Here is a 25,406-nt window from a genome sequence, read left to right on the forward strand (position 1 = left end):
CTGCGTGATAATTGGCTATTTGAGAGAGATTAAACGAATGCCCTAAACATGCCTGAGATTCTTTGAACAATAATTAAATGCAAAACCCACATCAAATTTGATTTTCTCCCTTTGTAATTACATTTCTGACACCCAAAAGCAATTTTGATTAGTATCTCATCCAGGTATGAAGTGCTCACCAATCAAGAGGAAATGCTCAAAATATCTGCCGGTTTAAATGTCAACAAGTCTGAGCACTTCACACCTGCTCTTCCATCTCCACGGCATACCAACACATGACATTTATACCAAGTCACACTCTGCCATTCCGAATATTGCATTTTTCTACTTTTTCACCTGCATGCTAAATTAAAACAGAGACTTCATACATCATGGGCCATATGGTGACATTTCTAGAAAGCTGTTAATAATATCAGGAATTGTAGACATCATTTTCATTAAATCATGAACTAAGGTGAATTAAATCAAGATTATTGCAGTACTGCTAATAGAGCTGGCTCCGTATGATAAATTGGTTGCGATTTTTCTCATTTGAAAGTCACATTGGATAAAAGTATTAGCTAAAGGATTATAGGCCTATGTAATATGACGACTACAGCTATTTTGAAGTATGAGAAATGGAAAAACAATTTAACCTTTCTATTGTCTTTCTATTGTTCCGGTCTTTTTTTGTGTTGGTAAAAAAAACACCTTTTTTTAATACAATCAATACATGTCATTTAAAGATAAAAAATAAAAGGTTTTGTGACAGTTTTTACAAAATTATTTAATTTATTTCTTTTAAAAAGGGCTCCATCTTTTTCTTTATATAAGAACCCATATTTAAAGAAAAAATTATGACCTTTTAAATTTGACCCAAAAATATTTTATATTTGCAAAGGCCCTTAAAGGTGCAGTAAGCGATTTGTGAGAATCACTGTTGAACACTGCTGATATTTGAAATCAACCCAAAGAAACACACACCTCCATTCATTGCTCCGCCCCCCAAATGTACAAACATACCATGCAAGAGTGGATGTCTCTTTATCATAGCTGAAGCAAAGCAAAATAATGCTTTATGTAAAATAAAGCGAAGATGACGAACAAACAACAAGGAGGATCAGAAAATTAACATGCAGTGTACACAAAAGTATAAACAAGCAAGAGTTTGTTTTTAGTCACCAGCAGCACACCAGCTCCAGACAAACAATGACACTCAAAACTACCCTGTCCCTATAGCTAACATTACAACAACAGCATATCTTGAAACTCTGTGAAACATGGCAATGCTACACAAGTATAGATCAGAAACAACTCAACCTCTGCATCCATTTTCAGGCCTTCCTGCTTCAGTCTCTCCAGCGCTGGAAAGCTTTTCTAATATTAAGGCGGGTCCTAAAGCTCTTGCCTGATCATAACCTTTCTTTTTCCAGGGATATCAGGGATATCAGGGATATTCGACTGACCTTTTTTCTTTTGTAATGTCTCTCAGCCATCTCTCTTTCTACAGTCTGTCTTCAAATCTCCCTCTTGCTCACTCTCTCTCCTCCCCCATCATGAGTGGACACGCCCCCTAGTGCTGATTGGCTCACACTCTCTCCTCACCATCATGAGTGGACACGCCCCCTACTGCTGATTGGCTCACTCGCTCTCCTCCCCCATCATGAGTGGACACGCCCCCTACTGCTGATTGGCTCACTCTCAATCCTCCCCCATCATGAGTGGACACGCCCCCTACTGCTGATTGGCTCACTCTCTCTCCTCCCCCATCATGAGTGGAATGGCCCCCTAGTGCTGATTGGCTCACACTCTCTCCTCACCATCATGAGTGGGCACGCCCCCTACTGCTGATTGGCTCACTCTCTATCCTCCCCCATCATGAGTGGACACGCCCCCTACTGCTGATTGGCTCACTCTCTACCCTCCCCCATCATGAGTGGACACGCCCCTTACTGCTGATTGGCTCACTCTCTCCCCTCACCATCATGAGTGGACACGCCCCCTACTACTGATTGGCTCACTCTGTCTCCTCTCCCATCATGAGTGGACACGCCCCCTACTGGTGATTAGCTCACTCTCTCTCCTCACCATCATGAGTGGACACGCCCCCTACTGCTGATTGGCTCACTCTCCTACCCCATCATCAGTGGACACGTCCCCTACTGCTGATTGGCTCACACTCTCTCCTCACCATCATGAGTGGGCACGCCCCCTACTGCTGATTGGCTCGCTCTCAATCCTCCCCCATCATGAGTGGACACGCCCCCTACTGCTGATTGGCTCACTCTCTATCCTCCCCCATCATGAGTGGACACGCCCCCTAGTGCTGATTGGCTCACACTCTCTCCTCACCATCATGAGTGGGCACGCCCCCTACTGCTGATTGGCTCACTCTCTATCCTCCCCCATCATGAGTGGACACGCCCCCTACTGCTGATTGGCTCACTCTCTACCCTCCCCCATCATGTGTGGGCACGCCCCTTACTGCTGATTGGCTCACTCTCTCCCCTCACCATCATGAGTGGACACGCCCCCTACTACTGATTGGCTCACTCTGTCTCCTCTCCCATCATGAGTGGACACGCCCCCTACTGGTGATTAGCTCACTCTCTCTCCTTACCATCATGAGTGGACACGCCCCCTACTGCTGATTGGCTCACTCTCCTACCCCATCATCAGTGGACACGTCCCCTACTGCTGATTGGCTCACTCTCTTTCCTCACCATCATGAGTGGACATGCCCCCTACTGCTGATTGGCTCACTCTCCTACCCCATCATCAGTGGACACGCCCCCTACTGCTGACTGGCTCACTCTCTCTCCTCACCATCATGAGTGGACACGCCCCCTACTACTGATTGGCTCACTCTGTCTCCTCTCCCATCATGAGTGGACACGCCCCCTACTGGTGATTAGCTCACTCTCTCTCCTCACCATCATGAGTGGACACGCCCCCTACTGCTGATTGGCTCACTCTCCTACCCCATCATCAGTGGACACGTCCCCTACTGCTGATTGGCTCACACTCTCTCCTCACCATCATGAGTGGACATGCCCTTTACTGCTGATTGGCTCACTCTCTTCCCTCACCATCATGAGTGGACACGCCCCCTACTACTGATTGGCTCACTCTGTCTCCTCTCCCATCATGAGTGGACACGCCCCCTACTGGTGATTAGCTCACTCTCTCTCCTCACCATCATGAGTGGACACATCCCCTACTGCTGATTGGCTCACTCTCCTACCCCATCATCAGTGGACACGTCCCCTACTGCTGATTGGCTCACTCTCTTTCCTCACCATCATGAGTGGACATGCCCCCTACTGCTGATTGGCTCACTCTCCTACCCCATCATCAGTGGACACGCCCCCTACTGCTGACTGGCTCACTCTCTCTCCTCACCATCATGAGTGGACACGCCCCCTACTGCTGATTGCTCACTCTCTCTCCTACCCCATCATGAGTGGACACGCCCCCTACTACTGATTGGCTCACTCTCTCTCCTACCCCATCATGAGTGGACACGCCCCCTACTGCTGATTGGCTAAGCGTGTTGTGCTGCTTGGTCCGATCCACTTTTTCAGAAGCGTTTCTCAGAAATCACTTAGGCCGAGTGTCCACCAAAACGTTTTTAGCCAGCTGAAAACGCAAGGCACTCTGCTGAAAACGCCTAGCTGTGGGCGCTTGAGAGCGTTTTGGCAGCGCAGCGGTTTTTTTAGTTGAGACGCTTTGCTTGATATGATATGGAATATCCGCGGAACTGTTAATAGTATCTCATTTCACAGATAGTTTGTTTCTGTGTTGTTTCTATATAAAAATGTCAATACACAGTAAAGTATTTGCTCTGGCTCTTGTTTTAAATTATTTTGTTCCGTTATTATGCTTCTTGTTGTCATCTGTTGACGTTGAACAAGCAGAATGTGACGGTTGTCACATCATGTCAGATGACAGATGTCCCGCCCCTCCTCTACTGTGACTGGACAGCTGGGTAAAAATTGACAGTGATGAGTGCTGCGTTTTACCCAAAGTTGAACATTCTTCAACTCTCGGCACCTCGTTACATTCTTGCCGTTTTAAAAACGCAGCGCTCCCATTGAAAACAACTGGAAAAATACACCAGCCGCATGAAAAAACGCTTTGGTGGAGTTTTAAGTGTACATTTACACAACAAATATGTTCCAAAAATGAAAAACAATTTCCTTTTTCGCGTGGAGACAACAACGTTATCAAAACGATCCCCACTGAAATGGATCTGCGAAAATGACTAAAAACGCTGTATGTGGCGATGTCACTTTGTAAAGAAACACTACACGCCTAATAGACTGAACACATAATATGCACGACGTCACTGTTTTCACAAATTCACGTTTGGAAGTTTAAACAGAGATGATAACGGTATTGTTTTCAAAACTTTTCACTTTAGAACCTGTTTTCAAAAGTTTGCACTTTCAGGCCTCCAAAACGCATTGTGTAAATGAACGGCCAAAACAGAGGTCGCTTTTTTTTTGTTAAAAAATGTAAATGGCCCTTAAAATGCAATTATCTCTTTTACACACAAAATGTGTAACTCAATGAATATAATTTTTTTTTATTCTTTAATGTATCCCAGTCATTAATTCCTAATGACTGGGATGCTTTTGGGAGTTTTTAATGCTTTTCAATGTGGGTCAAATTCGACTCAAGAATCGCAGGTGGATGCGGATTCTTAAGCCAGTAGGAGGTTTAGTGAACTAACTGGGAAGACGATGACTATCTTGAAACCTTACAGAATGTTATGATTCATCTGTAAGAACCTCTCATTTGTGAGCGGTCAGACAGGTACTGCAGACAAGAGTCTGTAGAAGAACCTCCTTATCCTTACGAGATCTACAGGGATGCAAGTTTGTTTGAACTGTGGTTTCACTGGTGGCTGTTGCCATGCCAACCCTCCTCTCCCTGATTTTTCCTCTGTATTGAGTGCGATTGCAATGCAGAGTGTGGTTCACCAATCACAACCATGGTACAACACATCTCTGTCCAGTTAGAACACTCTTTAACCGTTTCCTCACCTATGGGGTGTTCAGAACCACTCTGAGAAAACTAAACTAAAAACCCGCTTTGAACTTCTGAAGTATTCACTGGCAGTGATAAGAGATCCATCACAATTGCACACTCTTGCACATATTTACTATCAGACATTTTAGCTATCAAACCAACACTGATGACATATTTAAATGCGCTTTCAGATGCTGACAGAACTGAAACCAACTTTTGACAAAAGTCTGAAAAAAATTTTGCACAAAAAAAATCCTATTCAAAAATAAATAAACAAAATGCACTAAGAAATACAATTTTGGGGGTGTTCTTTCGAAAACTCTGCAATGCTAAAGGCATACATAAGCATTCTTGGTGCATGAATTTGGGAGTATTTTTAGGAAGCCAAATTACTTGATGCAGCTGAAGCCTTACAGGCTGTTGATAACAGCCAAGTGCAGCGAGTTGTGAAATATTAATGTACCAACAACTGCAATGTCAATTCGATACCAACTCCTGAATCTCAAGATACAATCAGTGCCACAATATTAACGAAGCACCTGCTAAACACTGATAATTTCATGCCATCTTAAATTAACATCTGGTACTTATCTATGTTTCAGTCCTTGAACATGAAATATTTGAATACATTAACACACTCAGGGCAATGATGTTTCTAGTTCCTAAAGTACTCGGCAAAAACCCTTGAAAAAATATTCATTCATTGTACATTGTACATTGTACATATCTAATCAAATGCAATTAAACTAGCTAAAATGACACTGGGAAATTAGGAGATTGGAAGTATAAGGACTTTATCTAATTTTTACATTAAATATATTAGAATATTTCTGAAAGTATTCAGTAACTTACTTGTATGCTATTGTATAATATGTTCGCAAGTGTATGGTGGTAAAGCCAATTTCATTGTCATGCAAAACCAAAAACACTGCCAATACATATGTTGGGACAGTTACATTTAAATAAATTATATCTAAAAGCAAAACCCATTAAGCAAAAAACAACAACATTATTTTAAAATTATTTATATATATATATATATATATATATATATATATGTGTGTGTGTGTGTGTGTGTGTGTATATAGCCTATATATATATATATATATATATATATATATATATATATATATATATATATATATGATGAGTTCAGATGCAAAAGCCTCTAAGTGCCATCTGAAATTTTTATAAAGCTTGTATAAAGCATTTATATATATATATGCTGATTATTTGAAACTATGAGAAACTAATGTCAACTGCAATTTTGAATGCAATTATATGATTAAATGTTGAGCAAAACTATGGAACAACATATAGGCTACTTAAAATTTAAATATATTTAAATATCAGGAAAACATATATGTTACATGGACATTGTAAACGTAAAGTTTTGACCAGTTCTTACCATGCTGTCGTAATGAATGAGCTCCAGCTCGTAGTCCGGCAGAATGTCGCTCCGGTTGTTCACGAGGTCTAAAGCCATCTGTGCTGCGGGGAGACACGCTTGACCACCGGGCCATCCTCCACTCATGGGAAACAGAGCTCCGATGTATAGTTTCTTCTTGCCTGCAACCGCACACGGCCAGGGGAGAAAGATTAGCAGTGCGTAAAGGAGAGCCAAGCTTCTACAAACTCTCCCCAAGGTTCTGATCCCCTCCGTGGATGCCATCAATATCCAATTCGATATTTATACGTTTTGAACTTAAATTGTGCCTTCGGGTCCGAAGCCGAAAGTGTCAGCACGTGCGATGTGTCCAGTTTAAAGTAACAGATCCGTGTGTGGAAAGCGCAAAAACAGCAGCACTGAACACTTTAAGCGCAAAGTAATATTTAGACGCGCATTTTGTCAAAACATGAAATTGCTGGATATACTAGTTTGGGTTGACATGTTTACATTAGTAATATATTTTCATCGTTGGTGTCAGTCATTTATTGAACGCCTCTTAAACGCGTTCTTGGAGTTTAGTCTTGCGCACGTTTAAAATCTTTCAGAATCTTTAGACTCTTTGGAATCTTCAGACTCTTGTTTAATATTCAGAATCTTTTCGAATCTCCAGACCCTTCAGAATATTTTAAAGTCTTCCGAGACTTTTTGTTTTTAATCTTTAAGAATCTTCTCCGTAGTTTAGACTCCGACACCAAATCACTGATGTCCTGTCACAGAAAGCGTTCCAACATAAACCAACTCTCCAAACATGTAAAAGCACAAACTAACAGAAATCACGCTTTCATTGTTGGGCACAAACAAATGCGCCATCGGGCAGTTATTGTCTCTTTCCCTTGCACAGTCACAGACGGTGTGTTTGTAGTACAGCGATGCTCATGGTTCACGACAGGAGAGAAAAACAGGTGGCGTTGAGCGACATTACGCGCTCCCCAAATCCTCTAGCGTTGCTTTATTTATCGCGCCTCTCACAAAACTTGATTAAGTTTTAAGCTGTCGAGCATATTATCCCGGCATCTGATCAAAATATAGAAAAAAATAGCAATTGTGTTGCGGCATAATCCTTTAATCCGCCGGCAGGAGAGGGGGAAAGATTGACCACCAAACGCACAGAGATCCGCACTCAGAGCTGACAGCAGAGAACTGTTACTGAACCACTGACAGACGAACTGTAGTGGTGTATAGCAGAGGGGGCGGGGTTAAAGTAAACGCTCTCTTCTGAATCAGAATCAAAAGTCATACAGTTGATCTATCTATCTATCTATCTATCTATCTATCTATCTATCTATCTATCTATCTATCTATCTATCTATCTATCTATCTATCTATCTATCCATCCATCCATCCATCCATCCATCCATCCATCCATCCATCCATCTACCAAAACGATCACTCTTTCTAAACTGCATGTTTTTGCATGCATATTTTTAAGTAAATTTCACATATGGAATTAAGTAAAATGTACTCAACTAAGTTAAGTAAAATTAACCAAGAAAATAAGTAACTTTAACTTGGCCAGGTAAATTCTACTTAGTTGAAGTTCACTTTGCAATACTCTGATTCAAGTACATTTTACTCAAACAACATAACACTGAATTAAGCCATGCTTTTAAAGTGCAAACATCTAAGTGAATAATACAATAGATAGGCCTATGTGTAGACAACATATCTACATAATAAGAGACCTCAAAACTTGATACACAGTACACAATTAGGCCTACACAACAACGATAACATTCACTGGATCATTCATAGTCATTTTGAGTAGAAACTGAACTCCAGATGTCACAAAACAGCAATTTACTAAACCTAATAACAACAGTGTAAATACAGCTGGGCTGAATCCTAAACCATCAATCACTATTCCCTACGTTAGTCCACTAATACGGTTCACTTGAAGAGCTGAACGAAAAGCAGTAAGCGAATTCAGACAGCCGTTGAGTGTACATCGGTTGTACACTCGTTATTGCAGTGCAATGTGGGATAGAATGAGTGCACTCAATAACGTCCACCATGGTTTCGGACACCACTACAAATGGCTGTCTCCTCAAATAATGCCCTATTTGAGGGTATAGAGGGCGATCTGGATTCAGCCCTGGAAAACAGTGAAAATGCAACCTTATTAATTATTCATATTCATATTCATAATTATTCAACACCAGTATCAGAAAGTTGAGTAGGTTTTACTTAATATTATAACGTTGATATTTACGCTTTAATTTATACAACCTTAAATTGGGTACTTATATAGAATTTACTTTTTTTTTAAGATAGAAATTACATTTGTTTTTTCTGTAGTATTTAATTCACCACAAAATAATTGTATTCAACGAATCAATGTGTTATGTCTTAAAGTGACATCAGACTAATATCCCTGTTGTGTTTTTAATGTTATCAAACAAGAAAAGACAAGGAAATCACTCACTGCTCTTGACTGAATAGCTTTTTGTAATCCATCCATCCATCCATCCATCTGATCTTATCTGTAGTGCTTTCGCATACTTGCCCATAATGACACCTTATACAGCATGTATCTGTCACTTTTGTTGCCCCCACAGTCCTCTGCATTCCTCTATTCACTTTAAATACTCTAAAACAACAGAGTAGAGCTGAAATTGATGACATGAACCACTGTGAACTTTAGGACCAGAGATATCCGGTGACATTTGGAGCTCCCTTTGAATCTGCTCTCTCCATATGTCAGTCATTAATTATTCATCCCTGATCTTTAGTTGTTATTTAATAAAAGAAAGGCCGGAGAAGCCACCTGTGAGGATATATAATTACCCTTTAGTTTATGTGATAACTAAATATTAGTGCTGTGCAATGATTAATCACGATCTACTGTATATAATAAAAAATAAATACAAGTTTGTGTTTACATGTGTGTGTACTGTGTATAATTATTTTGTATATATAAATACACACATGCATGTATATATTTAAGAAAAATGTATGTATAAATATATGAACAGTATATACATGCAACTATTTCTTAAATATATACATGTATTTATACAAAATAATTATACACCGTACACACACACATATAATGTAAACACAAACGTTTATTTTGGATGCGATTAATCGGGATTAATCGTTTCCCAGCACTACTAAATACGTTTACAAAACAGAATGATATTTTATGTTCTTGTTCATAAAGTAACTGCGTTTAACTGGGTAACTGGGTTTATAATCACCTTCATTTATATAGCGCTTTTAACAATATGGACGGTTTCAAAGCAGCTTTACAGTGATAATAGGAAATTAAAGTTTAGAATAAAGTTATTGTCCAGCTGAAGTTAGTTTTGATCGATTCACTTCTGTTGCAAAGACCATTAGTTATTAACTTAGGTGCAAGCCTTGAATAAAAAAATAAAAAAAATATATATATTATTAAATATAATATATATTAAAACATTTTTTTTATCTCTGCACAGGCTTTAAAAACGCAAACCTGTGAAAACACTGACGGCGTGCACATGCGTATTACGTGTTTAGTCTATGGGTATGTGAGTTTATAGAGGGCTGGCAAACAAAAGGTCACCTTTATGCTGAATTATCCTTCAACAAGCACAGTAAGAGCTATGTAATCACCACCCCATACACATACACAGGCTTGAATTTATGCACACACACTTTGCTGAGATACACACCTAACCTCATATACATTCATATAGACACAGGGCAGAAATACACACATATCTACACACTGACCAAGTGTTAATCTTCAGCCTGCTGAGAGTGCACTAAGTAGGCGGTGATCTCTCGCTGTGAGTTTACAGAGGGAGGAGGGAGAGAGAGAGGGGAGAGAGAGAGAGAGAGAGAGAGAGAGAGAGAGAGAGAGAGAGAGAGAGAGAGAGAGAGAGCGCATTTGCGTGGCTTGATAGTCTAACTCAGCAGAGCTGAAAGAAACGAAGGGAAATGAAAGAATGGACAGAGGGATTGAGAGGAATGGAAGGCAATTAAAGGGAGGGATGGATGAATGAGAGGGTGCTACAGTCTTGCTTGCAGGGGCACTTGTATTAATGCTGAGAGATTCTGGCAGCCTGAAGAATTATAATGAGATTCTATAGTCTGGTAGTTGACGAAGTCCTACTACTACATTCTATATGCATCTAAAACTATTTTAAACAGCATTTTGCTTATTCTTTATTATTATTATGCATGAAACTTATATGACCCTGTTGTCAAAATGAATTTGTATCCTTTATATCATGTGTGTTATCTTTAAAGTCATCCACCATATATGTTAGTGTACTAAACATGAAGTTTAGATATATACAGATATAGATTTATCTAAAATGTACTTTTTCTCTCCTGGGAAAAGAGAAAAAATATTGATGACATCATGGACTACACAGATTTTTGACCAATCATATGCCCTGTTTACACTTGGTATTAAGGTGGCTTTTTGGTCAATCGGATCAGAAGTAGATGAGGAAGAAACATTCCCGTTTACACCTGATGTTTTAATCCATCTCTTTAGTCCACTTTCAGCCACTTCTGTCCTGATTTCTTCGAGGGAGGGGTCTATGTAAATGTATTGTTTTTTTTAGGTCTTTAAATCAAATGGATGAAATAAGCTCACACAATTTACCACACAAACAATAATGTGCACTTTAAATGGAACGCAGGTGTGTATCTGCAATTATATGGCCTGATGAAGCGTAGAACTCGAAAACATTTTACTTTATAGCACCTTTTTGCCCGTCTTTTTGTGGCCTCTGTTGAAGTATAATATTGAGCCTCTGTTGAGCCTTTGCCCTAAGTGCAGATCTCTTTTCTACTTTTTGACCAATTTTACAATACAATATAATTAATTAATTAATTAATCCATACATTTTGATTTTCTTTTCTTTTTTTTATTAACCTTTTCATTGCTGTGTGCTTTTTTCCTGCATCATGGCTGATTGGTAGATTGTGCCCCCAAAAAGCCCCCGTCGCCCCCCATTCATTTCTAGGGCGGTAATTTTTGCGTTCGACTCTGTGTGTGATTACTTTTTAGGACCATTTTACCTTTTCGAATCAAGTCCACAATTGTGTGTGTGTTCACATAGCAAGTGCCACAAAAGGCACCAAGTGTCAATCCGATGAAGTAAAAAATAATAAATACATAAAAAGTAAAATGTTCAGCCAAACGTGACCAACGAGCACCAGAGGGTTAAAACTCTCTTTGTTATACTGTATAACCAGTTGAAAAGAACGAGTGAAGATACAGAGGCATTTAAAAATGGTATAAAAGACAGAATTGGTGATCACTTTCACATATATTCATATGATTTTTATCTGAAAATTATAAATAAATAGGATCATAAAGTAAATCCATATAAAACAACAGTTCTCTCATAAAATATTTAATGTAGCCATAATCATAGAAACAAAAATGTTCTGGATGGTAAAACTAGATACATTTATAAAGCAAAGCATGTTTTTTAAACATATACACAAATAGCAATATAATAATGGAGATTATTATGATGCATTGTGGATTTCACACGACTGATGGTAAAATACAGCCCTCTTGTGGGTGAATAAAGCATTACAATTTAGATTTTCACTCAATAAGAATTAAGGTCTAATTTGGATTTATATATATACAGTATCTCACAAAAGTGAGTACACCCCTCGCATTTCAGCAAACATTTTAGTATATCTTCTCAAGGGACAATACTATAGAAATGAATGCAGGATATATTTTAGAGTAGTGAATGTGCTGCTTGTATATAGCAGTATTTACTGTCCTCTGAAAATAACTCAACACACAGCCATTAATGTCGAAATAGCTGGCAACAAAAGTGAGTACACCCTAAGTGGACATGTCAAAACTGTGTTCAAAGTGTCAATATTTTGTGTGAGCACCATTGTTATCTAGCACTGCATTAATCCTCCTGGGCATGTTCACCAGAGCTGCACAGGTTGTTGCTGGGATCCTCTTCCACTCCTCCACAATGACATCACGGAGCTGCTGGATGTTAGACACATGGCACTTCTCCACCTTTCGCTTGAGGACGCCCCACAGGTGCTCAATAGGGTTCAGGTCTGGAGACATACTTGGCCACTCCATCACCTTCAGCTTCAGCTTCCTCAGCAAGGCAGTTGTCATCTTGGCTGTGTGTTTGGGGTCGTTATCATGCCGTTCGGCCCAGTTTCTGAAGGGAGGGCATCATGTTCTGCTTCAGAATGTCACAGTACATGTTGGAATCCATGTTTCCCTCAATGAAGCTCAGCTCCCCAATACCAGCAGCACTCATGCAGCCCCAGACCATGATGCTACCACCACCATGCTCGACTGTAGGCAAGACAAAACTCCTTACCAGGGCGTCACCACACATGCTGGACACCATCTGAGTCAAACAAGTTTATCTTAGGCTCATAAGACCACAGGACATGGTTCCAGTAATTCATGCTCTTGGACAGGTTGTCTTTATCAAACTGTTTGCGGGCTTTCTTGTGAGCCAGCTTCAGAAGAGGCGTCCTTCTGGAGACGACGGCCATGCAAACTGACTTGTTGCAGTGTGTGGCGTATGGTCTGAGCACTGACAAGCTGACCTTCCACTTCTGCAACCTCTAAAGCAATGCTGGCAGGACTCATGCGTCTGTTTTTTGAAGCCAGCTTCTGCACCTGACGCACAGCACGAGGACTCAACTTCTTTGATTGACCCTTACGAGGCCTGTTACGAGTGGAATCTGTCTTGGAAAACCTCTGTATGACCCTGGCCTGCACTGTAACTCAGTTTCAGGTTGTTACTAATCTTCCTATAGCCTTGGCCATCTTTGTGGAGAACAACAATTCTAATTCTCAAATCCTAGAGAGTTCTTTCCCATGAGGTGCCATGTTGAACATCCAGTGGTCAGTGTGAGAGAATTGTACTCAAAGCACAAATTTTAACTGCTCTAATAAGATACACAAATTTCTATGGTCTGTCAAGCAGACAAAAACATGAAAATGATGAATAGGTCATGTGGCTTTGCATGGTTAAATAACGTACAGCTATTATCACTTAGGGTGTACTCACTTTTGTTGCCAGATATTTTGACAATAATAGCTGTGTGTTGAGTTAATTTCAGAGGACAGTAAATATATACTGCTATACAAGCAGCACATTCACTACTCTAAACTTTCCAACTTTCATTTCTATAGTATTGTCCCTTGAGAAAATATACTAAAATGTTTGCTGAAATGTGAGGGGTGTACTCACTTTTGTGAGATACTGTATATATATATATATATATATATATATATATATATATATATATATATATATATATATATATATATATAGCTTATTAACATTAACATTCTCATTTTATTTTAAGCAAACGAAAGTGGACTATCAAGTGATAAATAGATTATCATGACCTGTAAAATATATTTTTTGAGTCTTTGGAAAAGTGACCTCTCATATGAGAAATGAAATAATATAATCTTGTGTTTTACCTGTATAGTTACTGTCATCTGATGATGCAGAAATACATGGGGGGAAAACAAGAGCCACATAGAGTTAAACAGATCATTCATATTAATAAAACACATATAGCTGAATTTGTGTAATTGACAGTTGACAATTGACTCAAATCATATCTATACTCACAGACACAGAGTGGTTTAGGTGAGTCCCATTTGCCCAGTTTGGTACAGTGAGAGATATTGAAACCGTCCAATAGGAAGCCAGCATGGCAGCTGTAATGAAGAACTGTGCCCTCTACTGGTTGTCCAGAGGGCTGCAGCGTCGCCCTCCCGTTCTCCAGAGACATCCAGGAACGCGGGCAAACCAATACTGTGAATTTTAGCAACACTTTTAACACATGCTGACATCCTTTCAGCACATTTGAATTACCTTGAAATTACATAGCTTTAAAAGTGTTATGCCACTACCACAACAACACATTGACAATTACCGGTACATTAAATAAAATACTCAGTGGCGGAGCCAGGATTTTTTCATAGGGGTGGCCAGGCAAGGGCCAGCAACCAGTCTGGGGTGGCACAGAAATATTAATTATTTTATCATAAAAAATTATTTATGCATTGGACTGTTTTAGTGTCTACACAACTGAATAAAGTTAATTTGTACTTAATTGTAATTGAGATAGTGAATTAGGAATCATGGAATACTGAGTGAATTTTATATTTTTGTATCATTACCCACCACCTCATATTAAAATGAATTAAATAGTAATAAAAGGGCACGCACTATAGCTAAAGTTCAACTTGCTCAGTTAGCTTGGTTCTGGTTCTCAAAATCTCCAATAGCTTGTTCTATTGTTGCATCTTCATGGATGAGATAACATGCAGATAAATACTGTAGTCCAAAGATTATTCAACCTTCAATGCGTTTTTTATAATCAATCATCTCTTTAACCAATTCTGAGTTTGTCAAAAAAAAGTTTAACTTTCTATATTAGTTGTCAAAATAAATAATTGCAACAGTTCTATCATACCTAAATTAAAAAGGAAAACAAAAGTTCTCTTTTGAATCCCCATGTGCAAGAATGTGAACAAGGCGGAAGTCAACAGCACATAATGTAAAATGTTATGTTTTTCATAATGTAATGTTGCCAGAATGTAAAAGTAGTTATTTTATGGATTTAAAAATTATGGTTTAAATTATTAAACCATTTTTGTTTGTCCTTTACAAATTAACGCAAAATGAATGCCTATCGTCTAGTACAAATGCACAGTGCTCACATTTATTTGGGACATTAAAACATTACATATCAGTTTGTGCCTTATATTGTGATCTCACATAGAATATTTTAATCCAGACACATGTGACGCATATAACAAATACATGCATGCAGTTTTGACAGCTTTAATCGCCTTTTTGATTCTTACATGAGTTAATTGACGACAGAACTACGGCTACAGCACGCCGCATTTGCACGCGATGTGCGTACCACAAGCACAGTACAACAGCCGTCAACCGTATGACAGAAAAGTTAGTTTTGCTGACATTTGACCTGACAACATCTCATCTTCCCGAAGATAGCCAACTGAATAAGGACAACGCCCTTTTCTCAGCATCTGACAGAAGTGTCACAAGCTTTCACACACATCTTCTAAAATAAAAGTAGCATCAGAAAAAAAGAGAATTACATTTGTTGTTGACTGCACACTATTCGACTTCCTCAAAACGGTCTTGCAACCCACCAGTTGAGAAAGATTAACTCTATATTTACTATGTGCATATCACTGTCTGATGTTCTGCTGAAGCTCATTTGGCACTTGCTCATTTCCGCACTCGTTTGGCTTGCGCCTGGCGCTGAGGTGAAACTGGAGTGTGCATCTGAAAAGTCTCATGTTTTTTGTGGTCTTAAAGAGACGGTTCAGCGTTTTAAGAAACGCAATTTTTGTCAATAAAAAAAGAGACAAAAACAGCAGTTGTGAGAGGGGTGGCCAAAGGGGTGGCCAAGCTTAGACCAAGGGTGGCCACGGCCACCCCTGGCCACCCCCTAGCTCCGCCAGTGAAAATACTATTTGTTTTATAGTTAGTGAATAACATATCATTGAAATTATTCTAATATACTGATTTGGTGCTCAATTGATATTGGTTCTACATTTTTAATAATGGTACTTATCATAAATGTTGAAAACAGCTTTGACTGCTTAATATTTTTGTGGAAATCATACATTTTTTCAGTATTCTTGGTATGAATAGAAAATTAAAAAACGGCATTTATTTGAAATAGAAATCTTTTGTAACATTATAAATGCCTTTGTCACTTTTAAATGTCACATTTAATGTGAATAAAAGTGTTTATTTTTTATCTTACTTACCTTAAACCTTTGAATGACAGTGTGTCATGGTTTCCACAAAAATATTAAGCAGTAAAATCTTTTTCAACATTGAAAGAGGAAGACATTTTGAAATATTTACCATCAAATCAGCATATTATAATGATTTTTGAAGGATCATTATGGCTGGTTAAAATTAATTTTAATAAATTACATTTTAAACATATTAAATTAGAAAACCATTAGTATCCTACATGTATACTTACTAAATAAATTAACAAATGGACATACTGATTTGCAGTGATTTTATCATGTGACAAGAAAGAGACTGTGGAGCAATATGAGAAATAATGCAAGAGAAATTGGTCAATTATAGAGTTTAGTTCATTATACAAAAGCTTTTGACCTCAGAATGCTATTATTGACCGATCAGAATCCAGTATTTCAGGGAGCTGTGTAATAAATATAGATATTAATCAATAGAATAGGATAGCAAGGGCACTCACAGCATCTGCTGAGATGGTTCATGTCAGTCCAGGTGCCATCTGGGAGGCACTTTCGGACCTTGGGCCCCACAATAATTCTGCTTCCTCTACAGATATATTCTATCTCATAGTCTACTGGCAAGATCTCCACACTGCGGATCTACAGAGAGAAAGAAAGAGAGACGTTTTGTAGATTGAATTAGATGTTGCTAAGGTTCAAAGTCCCATCAGGACTGACATTGATGTTTATGGCTGCCAGTTTAATGTGCTGCCATAGACTTTTACCTGTTCCTGAGTCAGTCCTCTGTAGCGTATCCCTCCGTCTCTGGGGGGACGAATGATTGCACATCCTGAAAGAGAGTAAGAGAGATGGGGGAGGATGAAACGAACAGAGAGAATGACATGTTACTGGTAAATTTAAATCTGATATATTAGATTTGTGTCCCCTTGCAAGACTGCAATGCACTGTTGGCGTATAAGGATTTTAATGGTACTGTGTCTATCAAAATACAGTGCTCATACCCTTTGGATAATATTTAAGATGTTTAGCACTTAAAAAAGTGCCAGTAGCCATATCAATCTGTAACCCAAAACTGGTTGTGGTTGCCCACTGAAGGGTTGAGTCTGGTCAGTACCTGGGTGGGAGATCTCCTGGGAAAACCAGGTTGTTGCTGGAAGAGGTGTTAGTGAGGCCAGCAGGGGGCGCTCACCCTGTGGTCTGTGTGGGTCCTAACACCCCAGTATAGTGATGGGGACACTACACTGTCAAAAAGCACCATCCTTCAGATTAGATGTTAAAAGCCACACTATGCAAGATTTGTACCTTAATATAACAGCTTCTTAATGATTTCGAAGGTAAACGAACTCGTAGTAGGGCGAATCATCCCGATAGCAAAGCAGGGGGGGACGCCGCTGGCAAAACCAGCAATGCAAGTTTGAGAGGTGGCGCCCCACCAAATCTCGCGAGAATCACGACTTGCTTTACGGCACGACGTCACATACATCAACAACATGTGAAGCAGCCTCTATGGAAGACACTAGCACGCATTTCAGACGTGAATCATGGCATAGTCGACGAAGAAAACGCGGTCGGAAGAGTGCAGAGATGGCTCTGCGCGAGGGGTATTTATGACAGTAACGTTAAATACAAGTACTCCACAGCGACTCTAGGGGTCGCTGTTTGAGAAAAACGGAAACTGCATAGTGTGACTTTAAACCGAGGTCCTAACTCTCTGTGGTCATAAAAAATCCCAGGATGTCCTTCGAAAAAGACTAGGGGTGTAACCCCGGCATCCTTACCAAATTTGCCCAGTGGCCTCTGTCCATCATCATGGTCTCCTAATCATCCCTATCTTAGCGTAGCAGATCCATTCCGAAAAGCCCAAATACATTAACATTGCCATATCCATTATCATTACCATCGCAATCTCTCTGAGAGTTGTCATGGCAGAACTGAATGAATTGGTGTGGAACAAAAACTAATCAATTGAATGAATGATTCAATGACTCACTCATAACATCAGTCGCTTGATTCATTCCTGAATGAATCAGTATTGTTAAACTAATAGTTTTAATAAATGATTTATTGACTCACTCATTTATAAAGACTTGATGGTGGATCACTGATAATCCCCAATGCGTCACTAATGCACAGACTGAAAGACTACGTTCAGACTGTCAGTCCAAATCTGATTAGCGGTATTTGTGTATTCGATTGGAATCTTATTTGAAACTATTGATGTCCACACTGTGTATCGCAACTGTTCAGATCCGATTTGTGTGTCCATGCTGCTCTTTCGTTATCCGGAAATATCTGCATTGGTTTCTATGGCAATGGCGTTGCGTAGGCATACGCCAAAAACAACAACAAAAACCACAACACGGAGGGGTTCGCAATAGAGATGTTCTCTCATGTCCAACATTTTACAACATGGAAATGTGTAGCCGCAGACTGGACTTCTGCGTCTTCTGAGGCAGCAGCAGAAACATAGGAGGCTGGAATTCATGGCTTTATTTTGCTCTGTCGTCTCCTCCGGTTTCGAAACATGTCTGCATTATATTGTCATTTCCTAGCCTAGAAATCTAGACGCACCCTAGCGGCAGCAAAATGTATTTTGCAGCCAGGGCAGTCTAGCAACTCTCCATTGACTTTCGAGCTGCAAAAACCTAAATTGGGTCAGGCCAATCACGTCGTGTATAGAGTAGGCGCGGCGGGCTTAACATAATGACGACAGAGTTGCGACGGTTCCCTGCCACTTGAAAACAAAGAATGGCGGCTGCTGCTGGCGAACATCTTTCGAATCGGCTTTGGCCGCGACTCTGGAGGACTTGGAGTTAAGTTTTTCTTTGAAAAAAGAGCATAGAACAGCACTTAAGTCATTCTTAAAAAAAGGAAGATGTGTTCGTAGTTTTGCCGGCCAGATATGGCAAAAGTTGAATATATCAACTCCTGTTGGGAAAACGCTCTGGTTGGTTGAAGCGTTGTCCTATTGCGTGCAGAGGGAATTTGAAAGACAGCCGTTTATCCCGCCTCTCCGATTGAGCCGTGTCTATGGTGAGTTGCCAGATGTAGGTCTGGCTTGCCAGGCTAGTCATTTCCTGCTCATCCGGCACTTTGCAACAACACCCCTGATAGGACAAGTACATCTCGGAGACGTCTATTTGATGTCTGCATTTACATCTGCAAGAGTGCTTGCTCATCTGCAATACGTCTCCAGGACGTTTTCTGTAAGATGTCATATAGATATTTAGAAGATGTTTAAGATTTATAATGTATATAAAACTGCTTTTTCTAACGCCGGGAACACACTTAAAGGGATGGTTCGGAGTAAAATCAACCTAGGGTCCTTTGCACTATGACAGAAAAGGCTTCTGTTTGGCTCGAGGTCATGGTGCAAATGACCCTAGGTTGATTTTACTCTGAACCATCCTTTAACGACTAGCTGAAACATTCTAAGACTGAACACACTTACAGACTGTTTCCATCAACTGCAGCAGATTTTAAACACCCACTGTGAACACCGACTGAACGCGACTCGCCGTGTTTGGGCATGATCAGTCGTAAGTATCAAATTACATTCATAATCGGCTTTACAGTCGATAAGTGTGTCGACCCCGGGGGGCTTAAGACGTTTATCAGATGTTTTTACACAGCAGATGCTTTCCAGATTAACAGATCTTTAGCAGACATCTTACAGACGTACCTGTGCTATATTGTTTCTGCAGCGACTTTCAGCATGTCTATAACAACGTCTGACGTTTACGTTTTACGTGGCGTGAGAAAGTCACACAGGCCTAATCAACGCAAAATCCGATCTGAGCAGGCAGACTGAAGTGGATTTCCAGAAATGCGATTTGAATGGGATATCAAACCACATATGAATGTAGCTCGAAACCGATTTATTTATTTTTTAAATCGCATTTCATGTGATTTCTGTCCGTTCACACTAGCGATATCTGATCAGATTTCAATCGAATATGCATAAAGATCAGATCTGGACTGACAGTCTGAACATAGCCATAGTCTGTCTGGAACGAGCAAACAAACTCAGTGATACAAACTTAGTGAGTTTTATGTCCTCTATATATTTTTTTGTCCTCTATAAGTATTTCTGGTGAATGTGCAAAAGTCACTAAGAAAACAAAAAATACTTGTTATTTGCTTTTATATTATTATGCTATTTATATTTAATATTTGGTTATATTTAATATTGCAGTATTTATTACAAATGATTCATCCATGCACATTTGCTTTTATTTATTTATTCATGTGTCCTCATAATCTTTAATCAAAATAACTCCCCATCTCATTGCAGTGACATCTCTTCTCTTCTTTGATGATGTGTTTTTCGACGTGAAGGCGGGACAACCTGTCACTCACATGAGATCACAGCAAAAGCAAATCACAACCATCTAACATTCCAATCTATATATATAGGCCTTGCAAGGGGTATGATGTAAACCTATGAGATGAACTGTACGTGACACTGAATTGCTTTGATTCACCAAGACTGTGTAGGCTACATATTGCTTTCGCAATGAAAAGGAGACCTGACATTGCAATCCATTTTTTCCATCTATAGTTCCGGCAGAACATGATCCCACGAGGACGAGGGCAGATTGCTGTTTGAAATCCATGAAACGCAGTTTCCAGAATCTAAACAGAACGCCCTCTAATCTCACAAAGCAACAGAGGTGGGTCACTTTAGACATTCTGTGGTGTTAAATTCAACATGCACGGACCAGACATTGTCCACACACACACACACACACATTACCTCCAGTTGTTGAATTATGTATGGACGAGATGAGAGTAGGAAGCAAGTAGAAAATTACAAGAAATAATAGCTGCTCCATTACTGCATCTGAACAAGAATGAGAGAGAGAGAAAAAGAGAGATGACTAATGATATGCTTGATTTCAGCAGGTCACAATTCACACTCATTTCAACCCAATTAAAACTGCTCGTGGCATGACAAGATCTTGTTGGCATAAAGATGTGTTAAACATAATAATAACCTGCTGTCTCATTTAATTACACCACGCACGGTCATGGAGGAGGAGGAGGAGGATTCGTGGAACATGGAGGCAGTTTGCTGTCCCTACACTGTAAAGATTTTATGAGCTTTCCCTCAACCACTCTTAAAGAGGAAAGGCACATCCAGGGTGGGTCAAACAACAGCATGCAACACAAACATTAGCAGACGGGTCTAACACACACACACACACACAGCTACTTATAAAGACATTTCAAGAGGACAAAGCATTGAACAGAGAGTGCTTTCATCAATATTGACTTCTGTATTGAATACACTTCAACCCAGAGGTCAATGTAACTAGATAGATAGATAGATAGATAGATAGATAGATAGATAGATAGATAGATAGATAGATAGATAGATAGATAGATAGATAGATAGATAGATAGACAGACAGACAGACAGACAGACAGACAGATAGATAGATAGATAGATAGAGATGGAGGGAGAGCTTTGGGGACTCCATGGGAAAGAGACAGGAGATGATTCGGGGAGGTGAGGATCAGAGGGATCAGTTAAACTTTAAACATGTCTCTACAGCACTCCACCTCATTAATTCTGAACGGCAGCGGAGCGCAACACTTGAAAATCCAGAGTTCGGAGATTATAGTAATCCAAACACGCACAGGACCAACAGGACGCACTAACAATGATTGGTTTACATTGCACTGTTGAACAAATAGGTTTTCGGCTTTTTTGATTTTCCTAATTGTCCCTGTAGTTCATATTTTACCTAGCACTTTTAAATATACTGTTAAACAGCTAAAATTGAATTGAGACTTTATAAAACTGTGGCAGCTGCATGAATGTGGTGTTCTCTAGGGAGTGGATGTGGATGGAGGTTTGTTTTTTTTATGTTAAAACAGTTGTTTAGATTTATATTAAGAATATTCTTTATTTTTTTCTTTGACAAAAACTTTCAAAATACGCTCAAATGTTGGTGTTTTTTTCATTTAGTCTTCTTCATTGGTTCATAAATTCATTATTTATTATTGTTTTTTATTATTAGAGTTTATTATTTTGTCTTGTTCAATATTCGAGCGTCTGTTATGTCAAATCTTCATCAGATAATGAGAGATTTATATTTGATAAATAAAGAATTTCATTTTTCTTATTTTCCTTTTTAAACATTATAAACAAATCTTGCCAAACTATATATAAAGCAAGACATTATTTCTTGTTTTGAAACAGCTGTTTGTATTGACATAAAGAATGTTCTTTCTTTTTCAGACAAAACCTAAAAAAATGCTCAAATGTTTTTTATATGATTGACCTCACATGCTCAAGTCATTTACCCTTCTTCTATTTACTTAAATTTATCAGATATGAATCATCTTTCTGCTATATTTTTATATTGAATTCTTTTGACATTAAATCTCCCTTTTTATACTTCTATGTGACTTTTAGTCTATACAATGAATAATAATTTGCACTATTGCACTAATAGCTTTAGCTTATATTTCAGATATCAAACATTAAAAATACATCTCCTCAGACAGTGTCATGAATGTGATATTGGCTCGGTTAAGGGTTTGCTGAGGTTAGGAGAAATATTTTCAGCACCAAGGACAAGTCCTGTCAGCTGGTCCCCATAAAGATTCACCACTGCTGCTTTATTATTCTAATGTTGTGTTGTATAATATGACGTTTTCTGGTCTAAAAATATATGTTGTCGTGAGGGATGATGCTTCCCTGAAGTTTCCATACTAACATGGCTGCGAATGTCGTCAGCGTACTGTAGTTAGTCTACTACACCTTTAAGCGCACCGTTTGTGAAGTTTTGTGTCCCGTGCAAAGCATACTACGAGTTCGGTTCGTTAAACGAAATATATCCAACAGCCGTGAGCCACTTCTTCAAATGAAACACATGCGAAACACAAACGAAACTCAAACAAGCGCAGACATCATGTTAAAGTGTTTTACTCACAGTAAAGGCCCAGTGCAGCTCCAGCAGCAGGACCGACCCGAAGAAAAGAAACACAATTTCCGTTCAGTGAGAGTTTAAATGTAATATCCACACTAAGCGCGATGTCGCTTTGATCTTGCGAATCTGTGCATCACATTTGCGGATTGCTTTATGGCTTTTAGAGAAGGGTCTGTATTGCTTTTCATTAGATCATCGCAGGTGTAAATCACAGGCTACATAGAGTAACATTATCTTCATAGCGCTCATCCTTCCTCCTTCCTTCCTTCTTTTTTTCCCCACTCCCTCCTCAATCTCACTTACTTGTGACGTAACGGGGGAACGCAGCGTACGTCATTTTATCCTTGCATCACGAGGCATCTTCTGTGCTCAGTGTAGGCCTATCCCTACATAATTGAGAACTACTTTTATAACCTATTTTGTATTATTTTCTTTATATACTTTATTTTATATATTTGCGTTTTATAATGTTATTAGACTATGTGGATAATTAAAATACATTTAAATGAATTATTTACCCTGTTTTGTATTTTCTGTCTCTTTTGTATTATTTGAATTATTATGTGTCAATTAATTCATTACAATAGTTTCACCAATGATTGATTTACATATATTTATATACAGAGATAAAATAGTTCTTAAAGGGATAGTTCACCCAAAAATGAAAATTCTGTCATCATTTACTCACCCTCAAGTATGTTTCATTCTTCTGCTGAACACAAAAAAAGATCTTTTGAAGAATATGGGTTACCAAACAGTTGACCCCATTGACTTCCTTGGTATATGGAAGAAGAAAAAAAGAACAATTTTGGTTAAAGAACAATATCTTGTTTTGTGTTCAGCAGAAGAAATAAATTCATACAGGTTTGGAACAACTTTAGGGTGAGTAAACTATGACAGAATTTTCATTTTTGGGTGAACTATCCCTTTAAGACCAAGTTTAAAAAACACATTAAAACATTCATTATTTTGTTCTGTAGAGCACCCAATTTTATTCTTAAAGTCACATTTGGCCTCTATTTAAATAAACAACATTAATATTTATTTAACACTGTTTAAACCCTTTGTTTACTAATCTTTGCAGAGTGAATATGTATGTGCAAACACATATGGACATACAGTTAGATATAAATTTTATATTAGTTTTCCTTTCCTCCAGAATTGTCTTCTGTTCCTCTAAGCTATTCATTATGGGCACAGTCGTCTATTTATACTTTTCTCTTTAATAATTGAGAAGAGATGAATCCTTCCAAAGAGTCTATTTTCAAGACGAACTTCACTGTAAAAAATGAGGTGTTAGCAGAATGAGGTTAAATGAATGAACTAAAAATGTCCACTAATCTTAAAAATGTCAACTCTGCCTTCATTGACCTATTTAGATGACCAAGTAAGACAATGTTTAACTTTAGTTCTATGCAAATTGTTCTCGTAAGTTTTAAATTGTTTAATATAATCTCATGTGTTCTATGACAAATGTCCTGGAATAAAATGCATAATAATATAACACATCAATAAAACACATAAATAGCACCACACACACAGACCTTAATACACTCTTAAAAATAAATGTTCCAAGAGAGTTTGCACATACACTGAACAAAATTATAAACGCAACACTTTTGTTTTTGCCCCCATTTTTCATGAGCTGAACTCAAAGATCTAAGACTTTTTCTATGTACACAAAAGGCCTATTTCTCTCAAATATTGTTCACAAATCTGTCTAAATCTGTGTTAGTGAGCACTTCTCCTTTGCCGACATAATCCATCCATCTCACAGGTGTGGCATATCAAGATGCTGATTAGACAGCATGATTATTGCACAGGTGTGCCTTAGGCTGGCCACAATAAAAGGCCACTGTAAAATGTGCATCTTGATATGCCACACCTGTGAGGTGGATGGATTATCTCGGCAAAGGAGAAGTGCTCACTAACACAGATTTAGACAGATTTGTGGACAATATTTGAGAGAAATAGGCCTTTTGTGTACATAGAAAAAGTCTTAGATTTTTGAGTTCAGCTCATGAAAAATGGGGGAAAAAACAAAAGTGTTGCGTTTATAATTTTGTTCAGTGTAGTTGCTACCATTGAAGAAACATTTTTGGTTCCCCAAAATACCTCTTAATGAACAGTTATTTTTTCCTTATGAAGAACAATTTGAAGAACGTATTTCCACATGAAAGGTTCCATGGATGTTAAAAGTTCTACATGGAACCATAGATGCAAATAAATAACCTTCTCAGTGCAGATTTTCTGCTATGAT

General features: G+C 38.7%; 1 protein-coding gene across 1 annotated transcript in view; it reads right to left on the reverse strand.

Moving 5' to 3' along the window:
* Positions 1-23,289, reverse strand: part of gabbr1a (gamma-aminobutyric acid (GABA) B receptor, 1a) — a 58,923-nt gene extending 35,634 nt beyond the window's left edge. The window contains exons 1-7 of the mRNA XM_084125378.1: positions 23,150-23,289; positions 20,962-21,048; positions 16,970-17,034; positions 16,706-16,844; positions 14,056-14,241; positions 13,902-13,919; positions 6,422-6,582 (exon numbers count right to left, since the gene is read on the reverse strand). Coding sequence (XP_083981504.1) covers positions 6,422-6,582; positions 13,902-13,919; positions 14,056-14,241; positions 16,706-16,844; positions 16,970-17,034; positions 20,962-21,040 — 648 coding nt within the window. The 5' untranslated portion in view covers positions 21,041-21,048; positions 23,150-23,289. The remainder of the gene's footprint in view (positions 1-6,421; positions 6,583-13,901; positions 13,920-14,055; positions 14,242-16,705; positions 16,845-16,969; positions 17,035-20,961; positions 21,049-23,149) is intronic.
* Between the last annotated feature and the right edge of the window lie 2,117 nt (positions 23,290-25,406).

This window comes from Abramis brama (genome assembly GCF_963993115.1).
Source record: "Abramis brama genome assembly, chromosome: 10".
Classification (NCBI taxonomy): Eukaryota; Metazoa; Chordata; class Actinopteri; order Cypriniformes; family Leuciscidae; genus Abramis; species Abramis brama.